The following is a 20,502-nucleotide window of genomic DNA, read 5'->3' as shown; positions in this document are numbered from 1 at the left end:
CGACTTTGAAACCCCTATACTGAATTCTACCACTACAGATTAACAGTAATCTAATGGGGTGTCTTAAGATAACAACCTAGTTTGCATTTTTTTTGCTCAAAATGTAATGACAAAAGGTGGCTAGAATTGTGGAGGATGCTGAGAGTAGAAAGTCTGAGATATTCATGCAATATCCTATTTGAAGCTAATAAAATAAACAAAAATTCTCCTGGAAGCTTTCAGATTAGCTGATTTACTGACATAAATTCAGTTTCTTCAAATCTCACACTGCTAACCTAAGTTATGTATATTTTAGAGCAGTGCTTTTTTTCTGATCTGTTAAGAGTACTATAAGAAAGTAGGCAAGCTACTCAAAAGCAATCTGGCTCTATGTTTTCACAGTTCTCACATTTAAAATTGTAAACTGGATAGATCTTAACATTGAGAAGTACAATTAATAGGATAGTCTTCGGTTTTGTTGTGTTTCACCTCCTTGACCTGGACAAAAAGCTGTTACTGAATTGATAGTAAGGCTGACAATTTGGCAACTTTTAATAGAGAAAAAAAAATGGGACTCTATATTTTCGAAAATAAAACAAAGCAATGTTATATAGCATCCATGTTCTTGGTTCCAACAGAAACTGATTTATTATGGGGGATGGAGGAGCTCCTTGCTGGGAGCCAGGCGGGGAGTGTGATTTGCATAGAAGAGGGAGCAGATTGTAGATGCCCTGACCTGTCAAACACAGGTAAGACCTCGGAGATAATGGGTCCCAGAATACAAAGCTCCATCTTGATCCAGACAGACACACACAATGTGGAGAGGCCAGATGGATTAAATGAGAGACAAAAACACTGGCTTCTGCCATCTCCACAGGAAGCACGTAAGTGTTACAGAAGATGACAGATACCAGATACCACATGGATCCCGCACCAGTCTCCTGGCCCCCATTGTTGTGTGCATGCCACAATCTCGATGCTGCTGAGAAGAGGCAAGCCTGTTCCGAGCCGTGAAAGAGAGTCACCCGGGAGGACCTCGACCCGACTGACAACAGCATTCAACCAGGCCTCTGCCTAAGCGCCTTTCCTGTAAAGCGGGAAAGGGCTGCACAGGACAGAAACAGGCAGCTGGGTGGTACAGGTAATGCCGCCCCCATGTTTCTAGGGTGCACGGACTGCATCCTCACAGGACAGCCATCTAACAAAGATGGTCTGCCCAGACAGGGTCCTCTTACAGAGCACCGCTCAACAGTGACTCGGTATCTTTAATTTAACGGCGGCCGTAACTGAGTCCCCTGAGTCCCACCTCCGTAAAAGAAAGGCCCTTGTACAAGGCCCTTTCTTGTACGGAGTGTCCCACAGAGCACGAGGACGGCAGGGCCTAGACATGTGGCCGGGGACAGCTCCCATATGGCAAGGATGCCGGGCGAGGCCGCACAGGTGAGGGAGGCACAGGCAAGGATGCCCAAGGGAGAAGCACAAGCAGAGGATGAAGAGCATAAGCAGAAACGCAAATGCAGACAGTGGAAGAGAGTGTGTGGATCACACCGTGAGAATCCACAGCCTGACTCGGAAAAGGATGGTGTTTAGGGAACTAGAGGAGGAGCTAGGCAAGCGGGGCTTCCTTCTCACACCTGTACCTAGTCATACGTAAAGGTGACAGTCTCATGACCACCAGCAGTAACACCAGCCTTGAGAGATTTTTTTTTTTTTAAAAGAAAAACAGTTTGCTGAGGCACTGGAGGTCTCAGACATGCAGGTCCAGCGTGGGACACAAGCAGGAGGAGCGAAATGTCACTGCTGCCCCGAGCGCCACACCCTGAGGCTCGCTGTGTCTGGGTGTGTGTCTCTCACAAACAGTGGGGCTAGTCAAGCAGGAGTCCATTTACTGATGTCACCAACAGTCACTGACTCCAACGCTTTGCCGAGCTCTGAGCCTGGTTACGCAGGAATAAGACACAGTGGTGTCTTTCTTCGTGGACTTTACAGACAATGAGAGAAGCAGGCAGGCAGGACTGAGGTCAGTAAGTGAAGGGGGAAACAGAGTCATGGAAAGTTAAAACGGGAAAGGACCTCAGAAATGGAACCATCTAAACCGGAGCTTTTCAAACTTTTTCTGGAAAACTGCGAACTTCCTTTTTTCTTAAACTTAAAATTGACAAAGAACTACAATGTATGAAAAGTGATTTTAAAAACCCAGGACTAGGGCTTCCCTGGTGGCGCAATGGTTGGGAGTCCGCCTGCCGATGCAGGGGACACGGGTTCGTGCCCCGGTCCGGGAAGATCCCACATGCTGTGGAGAGGCTAGGTCCGTGAGCCATGGCCACTGAGCCTGCGCGTCCGGAGCCTGTGCTCCGCAACGGGAGAGGCCACAACAGTGAGAGGCCCGCGTACCGCAAAAACAAAACAAAACAAAACAAAACAAACCCAGGACTGGGAATTCCCTGGTGGTCCAGTGGTTAGGACTTGGCACTTTCACTGCAGGGGGCTTGGGTTTGATCCCTGGGTAAGATCCCACGAGCCGCACGGCACCCCCCTCAAAAAATATAAGTAAATCAATAACACATGATTGTTGAGGCGACAGCAGGGTGCGGGGGGGCTGGTGACTTTGACAAAGCCCACCCACTCAGGTGCCCATGTGCTTCCCGACTCCCTGAGACCACCGAGGCTCCACTCTTCACTGGCCGCCGCCACACACAATCTGAGCATCAATGACCTGGGCGTCCAAAGCTTCAGTTTTACAAGTGAGGGAATTAAAGCTCAAGGATGTTGAGCAACTTGACCCAAATCCCAAATGGGTGAGAAGAACGTGGATGGGATGTAAGTCATCTGGACCCCAGGCTCACGTCACCCTACTCACACAGTTTTGACAACCTGCACTGCTAACATTTGAAATGTAGAAGAGCTGCCTTTCTCTGGCCATATCCAAAGTTCACCAGACTGGTCTGGAAAAATACATCCTAAAGTCAGGACTTTGGGAAAACCCAGCACTTTGTGGTCGCAGGTGCACGTTGTCACAGTGTCTCTCTCAGCTCTCGTCCAGAACTTTCCCTGCCCTTCACAAATCGTAGTTTGTCTAGTTACTTGGTTTTGTCTTGATGATAGTTGAATACAAAAGTTTTCAAATAAAATACTTAAATCTGTTCTTTCCAATTAAAAAAGGAAACTAAGTTTATAGAGGGACAAATTTAGATGTTCACACCAGTGGAAAGCTCTGGAGGCCACAGAATTAAGAACATGCCTGGTACTGATAGCTATTCCATCCCCTGTTGCATATTTCACATAAGTGATATATGTGAGAAAACTGTATTTATGAGGGAATTTAAATAACATTTTAACCAGAACAAGAAAACTCAGCAGCATAATCTGTGCTTACAAAAACAAATACGGAGGTGCCAAAGCACTGTACCTCTTATTAAATATGCACCCGGGACAGAGGCAAGATCTCTAAGTGATACAGGGTCCCCACCCTAGAAAGGCAGCACAAGTAATACTGGTAAGGCTGGCAAGGAACCACTGATACCCCAGGAAAAACCCAAGAGCGTCGAAAGCTCATATGACTCAGGATCTTGGAGACCAAGACTGGCAGCAAAAATAGGAAATATGTTCATCTGGGAACAATGAGCTGCATATATTTGAAATCACTGGCTGCATGGAGTGAACAACTGTCCAGATTTAGACTGAGAAATCTGGGGGGAGAAAGCAGTGATACTCTCCTAAGCTTTGCTTTGTGTGTTACATTATGGCAGAAATATTCATCTTCCGAAACACATTATATCTGACAGGCAAAGATTATATAATTTTGCTTTAAATCTCCTCAGAATGTGATTTTCATTTCAAACTCTCCTTCCCCAGCACAGTCTTCCTTAGGTACGTGTGATCAAAGTGGTTCACCCAAAAGTTAAATTGTAATTGTTTACAATCCACCTAAATGATCTCTGCCTTAACCTTGGGCAGTGGTGCCTCCAGCTTTTCTTCTCTTTTTCCCCCTCTAGCTTTTCTTACAATGGTTAGATGGGTAGAGTCACTTTGAAGTTAGAAAACTAAAATGTGATTTAGTAGATACGAACAATATAAGTTAATCAACAATTTTTTCTATTAGGACTCTAGTCCTTTCTCTTCTAAGTAAATACACTACTGAGTTTCTTCCTTATGTTTAAATTGAATGGCTATTTTTATACCATAAATATTTAACCACAGTGACAACTCCCTGAAGCATACGTTTGTACGTATTTATAAATGTTACTTTTTTCTCAATATACTATGGAAAACACATTGCTCATTCATCGTAACCTTTGACTTTCAATAATCTTGGTTTAAAATATTTGGCAATTTGGAAATACACATACACAAATATGTCTTGCTAGCTCAGTTCAAGGAAAGCAAGAGTAATTCATAAAAACAAAACAAAAATATGTGATCAAAATCACAGATGGTTACATGTACTCATTTGAGATATATTAAAGACATACTATACAGCAGTGGTTTTCAAATGTTTTGGTCTCAGGATACCTTTATACTCCTAAAATTCATTAAGGACTCAAAATTGTATGTGGGTTATGTCTATCAATATTTACTAAACTAAAACTGAGAAAGTTAAAAAATACAAATTACTTTATAAAAAATTATAGATTTCATGTTAACAGAAATTATGGTTTTTACCAAAAAAAACCACTGTATTTTCCAAAAACAATTATTGAGAACAATGGCAAATCTCTTTAATATCTAGCTGAAAAGATTCTTCTATCTTCTCTGCATTCAGTCTATTGCAATATCACATGACATGTTGCCTCTAGAAAACCCAACTGTACACTTGTGAGAGAATAAGAGTAAAAAAGGTAAATAACATCTCCTTATTATTATGAAAATAATTTAGATCTCCTAGATCCCTTTGAAGGGATGCTGGGAACCCCTAGGGTTCCCTGGAGCACACTTTAAGAACTGCTGCTCTATAGAGATGCCTGGCATGGCTACTCTTTCAGACATTGTAAACTTACATGTCTCCATGCCTTCATCGTCATCATCTGCCACGGGTTTATCATAGGACTTGTCAATGGCAGCTCTGAAGCTTTCATTGCATCCCCTTCCTCGGATTATCCGCGGCCGCGGGCGATGGAAAGGAATGTCCCCATTCAAAGTCACCTCAGCGACTGCTGTCTGCAGACTCTCTAAAGAGCTTGACTTCTTCAGACCCAAGGAAGGCCCCACATCTCTGCTGGGAGAACCTTGGATGTTTGCAAAAACAAAATCTTAGTTAGAATGAGTGGAGAAAATTACATGTCTGAATATCTACAGATTGTGGAAAATATCAGGCACATAAATTATTTGCTCAACGTCAACTTCTGGAATGTGGGTGGCAAGATATAAAAAGTAAAGTAACAGTAACTAATTTTAACTTTTCCCAAATGTATATTAAAGTAGGTCTATTTTCTCTATTCTCATTAGGAAACACTCTGCGTTATTAGTTTCCATTTTTAGCTTAACAGATGAAATCTCTGTCAAATCATTTGCTCCAAGTTATGTCAATAATATAAAAGAGGCAGAATAACCCAGGAGCTCATTTGAAAAGCAGAATGATGAGAAGGCTAAGGGAAGCAACCAAGAGTAAACTTCAAAATGTAGCTGAAATCGTTGTTGGGCAGTTTAAAGTTATTTACAAGATGGAAGTGAAACTTTCACCTCAATGAGTTTCATCAAGCCTTTTCCTCATCATGGTGCAAGTTCGGACAACTCAGCGAGTAAGAAAAGCACAGGAGACCACGTGTCACCCATAGAACCAGGGCACCCTGGCACCAGGTAGAAACCTAATTCTGGAAAATGGTAGTTCTCTTGGAAAAGCAACACAAAATGTGAATAGAAACAAACTATATAAGGGAGAGAGAGAGAGAGAGAGAGAGCGAGAGAGAGAGAGAGAGAGAAGTAAGGGAGAGAGGACTCAAGAGCTGGATGTGAGTACTTAGATCTCCAGGCCTGCAAAGAGAAACAGGTGATGAACAGAAGGAACAAGACATCACAATTACCAAGAAAATTTCATAGGATAGCAGGGGAGAATTCAGAGGATTAAAAATGTGACTCTGGGGACTTCCCTAGTCGTCCAGTTGTTAAGACTCTGCGCTCCCAATGCAGGGGGCCTGGGTTCAATCCCTGGTCAGGGAACTAAGATCCCACATGCCGCAACTAAAAAAAGATCCTGCATGCCACAACGAAGATCCCTGTGCTGCAAAAAAAGATCCTGCATGCCACAACGAAGATCCCTGTGCTGCAACTAAGACCCGGTGCAGCCAAATAAATAAATAAATATATATAAAAAAAAATGTGGCTCTGTGACTTGAGGATCTAGGGCAGGAAGTCCCAAGATGGTAACCAAGCTTTAGAATGCAATCAAAATGGATTTCTTTAACCAGGTATGACAACCTCATCCATCACTGCCTGACCTGGCACTCAGAGGTAGATGAATTTAGCGTCTCGATGGCTGAAATGCCAGCCACCCCCAGCTGGGCAATCCAGGTTATAGAACTAGTTCTTCACTTACACTGTTAAAAAGACAGGTGCAAAAAAAAAAAAAAAAAAAAAAGGGGAGGGAAGGAGAGGCTGGATAGTTTCTCTCCATGTGGGGCCATCAGCCCATATGTGGATCAATAATTAAGGAGTAGCCTTGATATGTTATCACTTAGAAGACAAATAGTTCTGACATGGGCTTTCCATTGCTCAGAGTATAAAACAGAATAAAAATTAAATTGGGAGAGTCAAAACAAGAATTATCTTTTTAAGATTCATTTACATGACACCTTTCACATGATTTTCACAATGGGGTAGTTTTAAGTTAGAATAAGTATGTTAAAATGTAACGTAGGCAGAAAGGCAGACAGATGACTCTAAAAAAATATTCTATAAATCATTGTGCTTGGGAGAAAAATATGATTTATTTAACTTTTTCCATGCAGGTTTGTATATATTTGATTATTTATTTTATGACAAAAATTCACAAGAAATATTTCTTTCTAGGATGATCAATCTTACTTTTTCTCTTGATAGTCCCATAATTTTTGACAAGTTCATGTTTTAAATACCCATAAAAGTCATGTCACAGGAAGGAAAATGAATTTTGTTCCGAAGAATGAAAGAAAAAGTAAGAAATCAAAGAATCAAAGAGAATGGGAAAAGATGATTCCTGGGTAGGGACATTTACGTTCACATTTTCTAGAATTAGCACTAGGAAGATCTTTTTCTGAATAAATCATGCCTATCAATCTTCATAACTTACTAGTTTCATTTAGGTCCTATAAACTTTTATAAGGCAGATATTCAGTACCTTCTTGGCTTCATAAAGGACATGTTTATGTATGGATACATGTATGTATCTATATGTATCTATGTATATATCTCCAATGAAGATTTGATACTTCCAGTAATGATTATCATAAAAACATAATTTATGGGCTTCCCTGGTGGCTCAGTGGTTAAGAATCCGCCTGCCAATGCAGGGGACACGGGTTCGATCCCTGGTCCGGGTAGATCCCACATGCCGCAGAGTAACTAAGCCCATGTGCCACAGCTCTTGAGCCTGTGCTCTAGAGCCCGCAAGCCACAGCTACTGAGCCTGCGTGCCACAATTACTGAAGCCCGAGTGCCTAGAGCCTGTGCCCCACAACAAGAGAAGCCACTGCAATGAGAAGACTGCACACCACAACGAAGAGCAGCCCCCGCTCGCCACAACTAGAGAAAGCCCACATGCAGCAATGAAGGCCCAACGCAGCCAAAACAAAACAAAACAAAACAAAACAAAACATAATTTATGTATGAAAAGTTAGCTGAGATTTGACTTAAGATACTCAGAGCACTAAACGCTTTAATAATTTCAGATACGGCATGAGTATTTATTCAAATAAATGTATATATATTACATGTATATAAATATTGATATATGTATAGATAAATGTATATATGTATTTATTAAGAAACAAAACACAAGCAAATCAGGGATTAAAAAAATGATGGAATTGTAACTAAATAAGCAATAGATATTTTGTAAGCATAATTGGGAGCTTACCTATCTACTCTTTTCTCTAAATTCTTAACACTGTAGTATAACATTCTGGCAAAATGTTGATAATTATATATGGTGGGTATTGGGTATATGGTAGGTTAATAAACTACAGTCTTTACATATGGTTGAAAATTTTCATAACATCTATAATTTGTGCATATATAACAGCAATCAGCAAACTGTGGGCCAAATCTGGAAAATCTGACTGGAACACAGCCATGTCCATTCATTTGCATATCCTCCATGGCTTGCCTTCACACTACATCAGAATTAAGTAATTGCTCCAGAGACTGTTTGGTCTACAAGATCTACCATATTTACTCCCTGGCTCTTTACAGAAAGAGCTTGCTGACTCTTGATCTATAACATGGATTTCATTCATGCAAGTGGTATGTTTGTCAAAGAAACTTTAACAGAGATTTTGTTAAGTAATAAATTAATAAGATTCCTAAATGAGGATCACTGAGACTCCTAACATCATAAACTTATCATTGAGCAGCAATAAAAATTGAAAATATCTCTCACTATATAAAGTAGGGGCAAGAGAGTAGTTTTATTTACACACAAAAAAATCAATGTCTCTAAATTTTAAATTATTTTAAATAATTTTAAAATTATTTTAAATAATTTTTAAATTACTTTAAATGTAAAATAATAATTTAAAAATAGTATTTTGAAGCTCCTTATATAAATCTTTCAGGTCATTAGGACACTTTGCTTATTTTTTATATTCAAGGATTAAACTATTAGAAACACAATTCTCTTATTCCTGTTCCTCCTTTTCTTGCAGAATGTAAATTTACCCCCCAAATATCATAGAAGATTCCTAAATCCAGGAATAAAGGGGGAAATCATGATCATACTATTTTCCTAAGGTCTATTTTTCTACTCTTACCTACTAGTACCTCTCTCACCAAAAAAAAAGGAGAGGATGTCTTTTGCAAGGGCAAAGGGAAATGGAATTCAATTTTCATTATGAAAGGCTTACAGCTAGACAGATGATCTACACTAAAATGCCACGGTGACTCTACCAAAAACCTTTGGACTAAACTGTAAAATCATGATAATCTTAGCAATTCAAGTGAAGTGAAGAAAGAAAAATAACTGAAAATCTCTTCACTGTCTAATACTGGAGGATGGGAAGGATTCAGCGTAGATATTTTATTCATTGTAGATTTAAAAGCAATAGACCAGAAAGTACTTTGATGTCTATGTAATAATTTTTTGTCCCAAGTTTTTCCAATTTAATTCGGTAAGATAGATCACATATAGTATTTTATAAATGCTTTTTATCTAGGATCTAACTAACATTCTAAGGCACTATGAAAGCAGATGATTCAATTAGATGATAAAAATCTGCCTTCTCACCATGAAAGTTATTTAATGTTGTCAGCTGAAATCTGGATATTATTTTTTAATCATAATAAATTGTTCTTTTCCTGTTAGTGAGTTGGTTAAATTAACTATTTTCCTTACTTTACCTAATTGGCATATTACATAAAGTCATGTTCTTTAATCTGAGCAGCTCAATTTGTTTTTTATAAACATTAACTTGAACTGGGGTTACTTCTTGAAAAGTACTGAATACCATTAACTCCAAAAATGAACGACTAATTTACATATGTAAACTATCAAATAATGTTTTTCTTTAGCCCTGCTTCAGAATTCCAATGAAATGCTTTGTTTTGATAAAAGAAATAACTACTTAATAAGGGCTGAGGCTATTGTTAATTGCCCTGCACTACAGTTAATCCAATGATTTATTGGATGTAGTTTTTACAATCTATCTTTACAGAACGTGAAAACTCCAACCATGTCCACAATTATCTTTACATATGTACGTGGGATACACGTTTTTCAAGAAGCCTAAAACTAATTACTACTGCAGGTTAAAAAGGTGAATTGAAGCCAATTAGTGCTAAGTGGTGTAACTAAATCATACTGGAGCTCGAATAATTAAAACTCTATTCCAAACTTATAATAATAAATCAAAACGCTCAATTGTACAAAGCACATGACTTTAATTACACATAAAGACTTTCCTCTGATCATTGTCATAAAATAACATGTAAAATCTACTATCATGTAAAACCCAGTTCAAAATAATCCATTGTTTCTACGGAATGATTTAGGCAGCATCTTAGAACCAAGCCCTGAATAGTTAAGAAGAAAAAGAAAAACAAAAACAAGGGCTTCCCTCATGGCGCAGTGGTTAAGAATCCGCCTGCCAATGCAGGGGACACGGGTTCAAGCCCTGGTCCGGGAAGATCCCACATGCCGTGGAGCAACTAAGCCCATGTGCCACAACTACTGAGCCTGCGCTCTAGAGCCCACAAGCCACAACTACTGAGCCCGCGAGCCACAACTACTGAAGCTCACGCACCACAACTACTGAGCCTGCGCTCTAGAGCCCGCGAGCCACAACTTCTGAAGCCCATGTGCCTAGACCCTGTGCTCCTCAACAAGAGAAGCCACCACAATGAAAAGCCCGTGCACCGCAACCAAGAGTATCCCCCACTCGCTGCAGCTAGAGAAAGCCCGCACGCAGCAATGAAAACCCAAAACAGCCAAAAAATAAATAAAACAAAAAACAAAAACAAAACCTTCAAGCAGGTTCACAAAGATAAGGACGCAATATATAGTCTAATTCAATGTTAGGTAACTACAAACTAATGCTTGCATCAGATAAAGATCTAAGCTTTTCTGAGTGACTAATGAGAGCAATACTAGACACTGTCCTTCTGTGAAAATATTTATATTTGTGCCATTATCCGTCAAACGAAAATCACCACTTTGAGAATCATGTTTTGGATGTTAACCTAAGCATCAGATAGATGACTCTGAAACAAAGAATCCACCCTAAGAGATCACGTTTTCAGGATTTTGACTTTTTTTTATAAATTGTGACAAAACATTACTACACAAATATAATTAAGAAGATGTAGGTTGTTTTAGTGTCTCTGAAGCACTAAATTATATTTCCATTTAGTATGTACTACAGTGATAAATTTCTTCTCACAGAAAATTCTCCTTTTCTTGTACCATTTGATTTCCTACTATGAAAACATCCGTGCCAGCCTGGAATATTTATGTTTACGTGCTATGTGATTGGCAGCTCTACAATTATGATAAGCTCCTTGGACCACAGTTTCTATGGCAACAGTCTAAGTGTCCATTCTTACCTGCTTTCTGGTCATCCACTGTATTGAGTTTAGTCTCGTCAGCTACTGTTAAAAGGTAAATGTATAATGGTTAGCCCAGTTAGTCCCACAGCCCAACATGCTTCAACCATTCCCAGATCTTTTCAGTTAGGTGATAATTCTTAGGTAATATTTCATGCAAAATATATGAAATATCAAGCAAACATTCATAATCAAAAAAAAGGAAAAAAGCAGTGTCTCCATGCAATGCCAGTCATCTCATTTCACAGACACGTGTGTTATTGATATGTTAGCATATCACAATTAGCGAGGCAAGGAATCGCCCGATTTTTCTTTTCTGCATGGGATAAATGAATGTTTTTAGTCTCGAAGTACAAACAGCCACCAGAGAACAGCATAAATACGTTCTAGTTGATTAACGAAGGTTTTTCTAATCATTCAATTGGTGTATGGATATAATTAATTAATTTGTTTGTTTGTTTTGGTTTTTGGTGGATTTGGATTTAAAAAGAGACACTACCTGATTGGTGCTTGATTGAACAACTAGGATTATTTTCCTCCTCTCATTTGCTTCCAAATACTTTCTACAATAAATATGCTCTCAAATTACGACTCCACTTAAAGGCCTTAATTATCAACACATAAGAGTTTCTATCAAATAAACCTCAAAGGACAGCAATGGAAGGAAAATATGAGGAAGTAACCAAACTCTAGACATGGATTGAGATAATGGTTTCTCTCCAAAACTGCTTCTCCTGGTTCGAGCGTCCCCACAACCAACCAAGTCGTATTCCAATGAAATTGGTCTTCAGCAGCCAAAGTGTTAAAACATTTCATTTTTTTCAAGTAAAGATACATGAATAGAGCATGATAGGCACATGTGTTTGTTTCTTTTCTCATCAGAAAACATATATATTAACATATTGCACATGATGTAAACATGCCACTTAAAAGTACGGTTATCTCAAACTTGGAGAAAAACTAATTTTTGCCAAATTGCCTCATTTCGCATTTATTTTCTCTATGGCTCACAGTAAACAGACATGTGTTTGGGACCATTGATTTTCATCTGAAAGCATCTAAAGCGTATTTAGATAGAGGTTCATGGAGATCGTACTCACTACCTAAATCCATGCTTTTCGATTTTCGCGTTTTAACGAAATCCAATTGACTGGCATCTGAAAATTGCTTTGTGCGTTTTTCTGACATACTCTGACGTCCAAATCCCTCTCGTTGAAAAGCAAGAACTGGATCGACGTCTGGACTCAAAGAGCTGGTGTGAAGAGAAAGAGAAACATAAAAACATTTACTGAAAATAAAGAGACATGACGCTCAGGAAAGTTCATCTACACCTGTGTGTATGAATGTGTGTATATGGATATTCCTCAGAAATATTTAAACTAAATAGCACAAATATAGTCCATCAAAAGAACTGTGGTTGTGTAGGAGGTGACAGGAAACTACGACATTAATTTACATTTAGAGCAATTCCTTCTCCATGTGAGGAAGACTGAATCTTTGAGAAAAACTTTCATATATTAATACAAATACTGGCAGCAAATTAGTGACTATATGAATTGCAACTGAATAGAAGTTTTGAGAAGGGTATGTTCTGCAGACTTGTGGTTGACAAGGGGGAGGGGAATGGGGGAGGGATGGATTGGGAGTTTGGGATTAGCAGATGCAAACTATTATATACAAAATGGATAAACAACAAGGTCCTACTGTATCGCACAGGGAACTCTATTCAATACCCTGTGATAAACCATAATGGAAACGAATATGAAAAAGAATGTATATAGGCATAACTGAATCACTTTGCTGTACAGCAGAAATTAACACAACATTGAAAATCAACTATACTTCAGTAAAATAAATTTTGTTAAAAAAAGGATATGTTCTGGTCATCTTATATATCCTTTATCTTGTGTTTCAGGAAAAAAACCAAAACACCTTTATGGCATGTAGCTTTATGAGGATGTAGCTTCTCTGCAATACTTAAATCAACTGAGAAGAAATCAACTCAACAAATCACGATTAGAACCTACTCTGATGAAAGTGTGGTGCCGGGTACCAAAGTCAAAGTAATAAATAAGAAAAGATCTCTATTCCCTAAGAAGAATACCAAACCAGGAGCACACAGAAGACTCTGTGGATGCTCGGATGGGAGACTGACTGGTATTCCAGGGAGTCAGGAAAAGCATGACTAAGTCTGGATGGCATTTGGTTTGTGTGACACCAACACAGTGGCTCCCGCAGAGACGATGAAACACAGGGCAGATCAGTGGTAACAGGATACAGTATCAAGTGTCTTCACAATGGAAGTGGCAGGGGAATCGGTCCTATTTGTAAAATCCCACTAACACTTTCAGAAGCACCACCAGGTGTTGTGAGCCCAGCCCCACAATGACGTGGTTCTTCTCTGTGCTGAGCACGGTGAGTAAACAGAGAGCTCTCCTATATCAGTGTGGAGCCACCTTGCCTATGTGGCCACAGGTAGGAGAACATCCCTCCGCAGCTCACTGGACATGCTAGAATGTGGTGGTCTCTCCACTACGTCCGCTTCCACTATACACGCCCTCCTTAGGCTTCTGCTGGAAACCAGCTTCTCTAACCCTGTATTGGTCCTATGGGAATGACCATGCATATTGATAAAAGGGTAGTGATCTGGTTTGGATACATATCAGAAATTTAGCTGCAATTCACTGTGCATGAAATGACAGATGGCATTAGGGAAAGGCTAAACCAAAAACTGCGACAAGGAAGACATGAAGGCAGTGCTTCGCCATCAGGTGATGTGGCCTGAACGACTTGAGCCCCTGTGTCTTCATTGGCTCCATGAAGAAAAGAGTGGCCCCAACCCCTGGCCGGGCCACTGAGAGAATTCAAGGACACAAGGGGAAAGCCCTCAGTAAACTGCAGACCACCATGCAAAATAAATTATTATTAGCCAACAAAGACTTGCTATCTCAAATTTTCAAAGTTATGAAAATTATGATAACGGAAACAGGGTATTTAAAAACCAAGTGCCAACCGAAACCTCAAAAAGGAAATGAACGATCCTTCTCCATCTTTTCCACCAAGTACAGAGCAGGGCCCGGGGAGGAGGCAACGTAGGTGCCTGGGACTCAGAATTCAAGGGAGCTCTGATCTCAGGGTCCTGTGAGTTCAGGGGCCACACCTGAGAGTGAGAAGCTCCTTACGTTTGCTCCCCTGGGCACCTAGCTTGCTTAACCCTTGTTCTGGCCCAGGGACTGGGAGCTCAGCCCAAAGCAAAAACGATTTTTTTATGTAAAACACTATGTTATATCCTAATCAATGTTATTTTGTTTGCATCCTACACTAAATCTTTTCATTTTTAACATATCATATCTCATCTGTAAAGCCCAGAATAAATCTGACGTTCCAGGAAGCAGCAGGGTCATGTGCACCTTGAAGGCTTAGGTGTCCCTTCTCGTACTACTCTGCTTAGACCCTATGTATGTATGTATGTATATACATGTGTGTGCAGAGCTCCAGCATATATTATGCATATAAGTGTAGACTGCTTTTACATATTTCTTAAATATATATGTGTGTGTATATTATGCTTATATAGTAGTGTCCACGTACTACTATGCTTATAATTTCCAGGACACATACACCCCAATTCGAAAACACAGTCCTAGAAGTGAAAAATTAAAACCTATATGGTGAGGACAATCTTGCAACAATAAACACTAAATATGATATTTGAACTAAGAGTAATTCTTTCTGTTTGTGTGTTCATTGTGGCCGCGCCACGCGGCATACGGGATCTTAGTTCCCCGACCAGGGATCGCACCCGCGTCCCCTGCAGTGGAAGCTCGGAGTCTGAACCACGGGACCGCCGGGGAAGTCCAAGAGTAATTCTTTTAGATACTGAAAGTTGATCTCTCCGACTATCCTGCACATGCTCGTCAACCCTCTTCTGTATCGTGTGAATTACACGAAAACCTGAATTCCAAACTAGGTATCAAATGTGTGAACAGAGTGAATCTGCAATACATTTTTAATAAAAATTATTGGGTAAAGGTTTTTCAAAGAAGTACAAATTTTTGTTCCTGAAAGCCACATATTGGCGTATTTTTTAAACTAATTTTATATCCTCCGAAATTATGTTGTCACTAAGATGAGAATTTGCTGTTTTACCTTCTTCACCTTAAAAACGTTGTTATGTTCCCTAAATCAGTTCATGGATTGAAAACAAGTATATTCTATCAGTTAAGAAATGCAAACTTTAGCCATTTGACATATTCAGCCTTCCACAATCGTGCAGCGAACTGTACACATACACAACTGAAAACGGCAAATGAGTTTTTGAGTGAATAAGCATCTTAAAATAACTAAATATTCTTAAACCATAACATAATTAATTCTTCCCATTAAACTAATTTCAGACACAAGAAACAATACGCTAGCATACTTAGCAAGTTAGTTTGCAGGACTGACAGCTGATTCTTTAAAGAATGTAACCATACCCTGACCCCCCCCCCAAAAGTTATTAAAATTCCAGTTATTAATCCTGCCTTATTGCCCTTTTGTTTTCATAACATTTTCATCAAGGATTAGGGAGATATTGTCAGGCTGGAAAAGCTTACATTTTCTGCTGTGATTCAGAACAGCTGCCATTCTTGTTTGGATAACCCTTCATTCATATTCTTTTCCAGCCCCTGCACATTCCCCACAGCAAAATCATACAAGTCCTCACTGTTTTATGAATCCCCTTAGGGAAATTAATGCCACACTCCAGCCCTGCTCGTTGTTTATTGACTTTCACCAATACAGCATTTCTTAAGGCCTCAAACATCTATTCCTATGGCTGCCTTCAAAATTCCTCATCACGGTGGAGACTCAAAAGGTTTTTGTCCCTTCGATGAATACTGCAAATATCTAATCCTTACTTTCTCTGTCATTGCTTTCACTTTCAGAAAGAGATATAAACTGCAGCGGTAAATGCTACAGCGTCTGATTCAGGTGGGTTTTTACTTTGTATGGTAGTTCCCCTTCTACGTTGAACCAAAAAACTCGTTCAAAGGTAAGCTGTTATCACGCGGGCTTGAGTGTAGCTCAATGCCACAACACTGAAATATCATTTTGCTGATGGATTCTTAAAAGACCCCAGAGAAAGGGCAAGAAGAAGATTCTGGTATAATGCTTCACATGGTTGCGTTCATTATCACTACAGCCTTCCAAGGTCATCCCTAGGAGGGACCTTCCTTTCGCTTGTTGATGTATATAATTACTAGGCAAATGAGGACACTCATCCACATTTATCTGCCACACGCTGGTTCAATAATATCAAATGCTTTCTTATATTTTTAGAGATACAGGAGAAAAAATAGCATTAGACTGCCCCTGAAGTCATAATGTTAGAAGTAAGTACAAAGACTAGTAGAGTTATAGCGCTCTAAAAAGAAAATCTGAAAAAGCTTCTTCCCACTCCCAGAACGTAACAACTACTAATTTGGCCAAAGTCGTCGAATTGTTACAAACTCTCAGTCACCGGAGGGATTTGCTTAGAATTTATTTATGGAATAGGAAAACAATTCGTCAAATTAACACAGATCTAAAATAAAAGTTTCACTTGTGAAACTTAACTTCAATGAGTAGGGTTTGGGGGTGAGTGGTAGTTTTCTCGTTGGTTTGGCTAAACTCTTAACGATAGCCCTGGAAAGGCTAACACAGTTGGGCAGGTTTATGAGGCTGGGGGGAATCTTTTGTTTGAGGAGCGACAACTACGAGTATTAAATCATTATTATTAAATCAGAACGCCGCTATAAAAGACACTGATTCACTGTGCTCGGTGACAGACCGTTTAACCCTAAAATCAAGTGTGACTGCAATTAACCGATGTTTCCCAACAGTGCTCTTACCACTCTGCTGACTCACTGATGCCGGCCTTGGCCCACGCGCCAGTGTCCGTTGTCACAAATCCTACATCATCGTGGGAGCTGGAAGATGACTGGTCAGAGAGATGTGGGGGGAGTACTGGCAGCCTGTCATCCTCGATAATGACAGTGTCATCTTGGGGCATATTCACCGTGGGGGACAGCTGGTATTTACCTGTCCAGTGGAAAAAAACAAAGAGAAATTCTAGACATCCATCTAAGGGTTATGTATATGAATGTTAACACTTTGCTACATTAGAAAAAGTCTAAATTTCCAAAATCTGCTCAACCTGGTAGGACAAAATAGAATTAAGTAAACTTATTTTTCATAAATGAACGTCAAAGAGAGACCTCCGGTCTATTCCTTCCTCTTGACACGACAGCTATGGTGCTCTGGGTGCGGTATTCAGTGTCTCTGGTATTAAGTTTCCTAAGGCCAGAGATGATCTCCAGAATGACTTCTAATGTGAAAATGCCACGTAGACTTGAAGTCGTTTATAGCTCTTTGAAAAATTTTACCAGGAAATTTGGAGGGAAGCCCTGCAGACTTACATCAATCATTCACTCATTCACTAGCTGGGCACCTACCACCATCTCTGCCTCTCAATGGCTCACACCTCAGAGAAGGAGACAGATAAAGTAGTAATTGATTGGTGCTCTGAGTGATGTACCAGAAGCGCCCTGGCACTCACTAGTGCTGGCAATCGCCTGGGTAGCTGAAGGAAGAGGATGCTGGGAGTCTTAAAAAAAAGTCAACATCCGAGATGGGTTTTGAATGATTAATACGACCTCTTCTACTGTAAGAAATGACGACATTGATTTTAGACATCAGCAACAACATCATTAAATGCATGATGGAGGAAAGTGCACAGTGCACTCAGGTGACACTTCAAAGATGAGTGCATGCAGAACCGGGGCCTTGTGGAGAGATGGCAGGAGTGATGTTAAAGAGGAAAGATTAGGATCTCACTGCCCAGAGGTTTTTCAGGCCAAGACAGGGGAGCTTGTAAATTTTGATTTATTCAAATAGGATATAGTGTTCTTGGTAAGAAAAGACCCAGAACTGTCCACATTGATCAGTTTCTTTCACTAAAATCTGCTCAGGTTCTGGGATCGGCATGATAGGCGTTTATCTTTCCTGGGATAAAATTATAATTCAGGGGCCTGAATCCTTAAAGATAAAGCTGGGGTCCAAATGTTGCCATCTTCCTCCCCAAAACACCTATAGTTCTTCTGGCTTCCTCCTCAAATCTTGGGCCATATTTCCTCTGAGCAAGAACTCATGGGCGAAGCTTCGGTTCACATGGATATCTTGTGAAAGGCTGTCCTCAGAGAAACATGCATCACGGTGTGGTGTCGCCCTACTGGCCTGTCTCTCCCAACACAGCAAGGAGAACGGACAGTTTCCCTGTCACCTTACAGGAGGATGGAAACACTGTCATCTCAAGTCCAATGTCCACAGCTGTTAAGTCAGCTCTCCTGGTTCCTATGCAAATAAAAAGGATTGTTGCACTTTCCCAATCCTACCACCGTTTCAAACAGGGTGCCCTTGTCCTTTACGAGTAATTGCTTTTAAAAAATAGCACAATAGCAATGTGAAGACAGTTCATGAACATTTTCACATCTGTCTGAAGATCTAATTTTTAAACATTCACAAGAATGTGTAAACGATAATTTTCGTTTTAACACCATTTTGGAAACTGGGAGATGGCATATATAGACTTGAAGCATCTTTTAAAATATATATTATTCTAGACATTTCAACAAAGGAGCAAACACTAAGTTGATCTTTTCAGGACAACCTACAAAAGCAAACTTGCTAGAAATTTCAAATGCAATCATTACTTAGCATCAACTACTCTATTACAGAAATAATATATGTTCACTGAAACCTCTACTCAGCAAATTATCATGAAAAATACTCTATTTTGATTTGAAATGCATCCATTTTGACAAACTGTGAAAACTAGCAACTGTTTATAAACGCTCATGCTAAAAATGTAAATCAAATTTAATACTTCATTGCTTCCCTTTCCTGAATTCAAATCACTCCTTTATGCCTATTTGAGTTTTAGGATACTAGTACAGAAAGACAGAAATCTGTTCAATAAAATATCATTCATAAATAAGATCGGACATTCCAGTACTATTACCTAAAGAAACATTTCCTTCCCAAAACATACTTTTTTCCCCAAAAAGTGTACAGAATGACAAATCCAAGTTCTCCCTGGTAGCTCACCACTGACAAGGCACATGTCACAGCATTAAATGTCATGTCCTCACAGAGGCACAATTTATTGGAAGAAACTATATTGGTATAATATAGCACATTCGTTTCTAAACACAAAACCAAAACTGTTCATGCGATATATTCTGAGAGACGGTCTAGCAAGCAGTATGGAACACAGAATGGTTCTTCATGTGACAGTCCTTTTTTATGTTGTTTTGAGTAGAAATATTGTTCCTTAGGTGATCTAAAAATTCATACCTAAAGAAACTGCGGGAAATGTCTCTATTAACCGTAAGACAAGGATTCAGCTTTTTTTCTTTCCCCTATGATTCTGGAGGCTAATATTTCAAAAGACTTGAGAATATATGTTTTCCATCAATTTTCCACTTCTTAACATACTTGCGACGAACAGTGTTTTGGGATGCGACTCCAAGAATATATTGGGGGTAATGAACTAAGCTATCAAACTACATATTCCACCAAACTCCCCTTAGAATAACTCTCAATTATGTTTGCAGGTACTTGGCATATCCTAAATGTGAACCCTTTGAAGGGTGACTTCAGAAACCTTTGATCCAGTTTTTGATGAATAAACTCTCCTTTCCTCAACTAGTTAACCAACAAACTAAGATTTAGACTGTAGCCGAGTGAAACAATGAGATGCAGAATGACTGTTTACTAAACATTTATTCATTGGTACATTTACATAGAAGGCAACACTACGTGAAATGAGAAACCTTTTGCCAGAGATCTGACTCACAATAAAAACAACCTTAATATTCCATTTTTCTACGTTGACTTTCTAACAAGATCAAAGTATTCTGAACAGAATTAGTTTTTAAACTCACCAAAATGTATCAATATAAAAACTACTGAGATTACATTAAAAAATGGAGACCACAGATTTCAGTTGTGCTTTAAACGGAAAAATTCTTCAGATAAAAAAGTTGGAAAACATTTAAGGTTCCATGCTCCCAAATGTCAGCTTGTGATGTGTCCTATGAAGTGAACACGCTGGTGAAATGAGCTACACCTATTACCTCTATGGTTATTAGTAGTACCAGTTAAGACAGTCCAGCCATTTGTAAAATATTTTTAAGGCTTTTAAAAGGAAGAAATCCTATGTAGCCTTGCTACAGATTTCTTTTTGATAAATATCCAAAATCACTCCTTGAA

General features: G+C 39.4%; 1 protein-coding gene across 19 annotated transcripts in view; it reads right to left on the bottom strand.

Moving 5' to 3' along the window:
• Window positions 1-20,502, bottom strand: part of PARD3 (par-3 family cell polarity regulator) — a 729,337-nt gene that overhangs the window by 312,816 nt on the left and 396,019 nt on the right. For 12 of the 19 annotated variants that reach the window (XM_060160977.1, XM_060160997.1, XM_060160939.1 and 9 more), the window contains 4 exons: window positions 17,082-17,271; window positions 12,309-12,460; window positions 11,209-11,253; window positions 4,977-5,204 (listed from right to left, as the gene is read on the bottom strand). In XM_060160977.1, the coding sequence (XP_060016960.1) occupies window positions 4,977-5,204; window positions 11,209-11,253; window positions 12,309-12,460; window positions 17,082-17,271 (615 nt within the window). The remainder of the gene's footprint in view (window positions 1-4,976; window positions 5,205-11,208; window positions 11,254-12,308; window positions 12,461-17,081; window positions 17,272-20,502) is intronic. The other 7 variants (XM_060160940.1, XM_060160942.1, XM_060161037.1 and 4 more) reach the window with 3 other exon arrangements.

This window comes from Lagenorhynchus albirostris, chromosome 1 (assembly GCF_949774975.1).
Source record: "Lagenorhynchus albirostris chromosome 1, mLagAlb1.1, whole genome shotgun sequence".
NCBI lineage: Eukaryota > Metazoa > Chordata > Mammalia > Artiodactyla > Delphinidae > Lagenorhynchus > Lagenorhynchus albirostris.
This window is presented reverse-complemented; position numbering and strand designations above follow the sequence as displayed.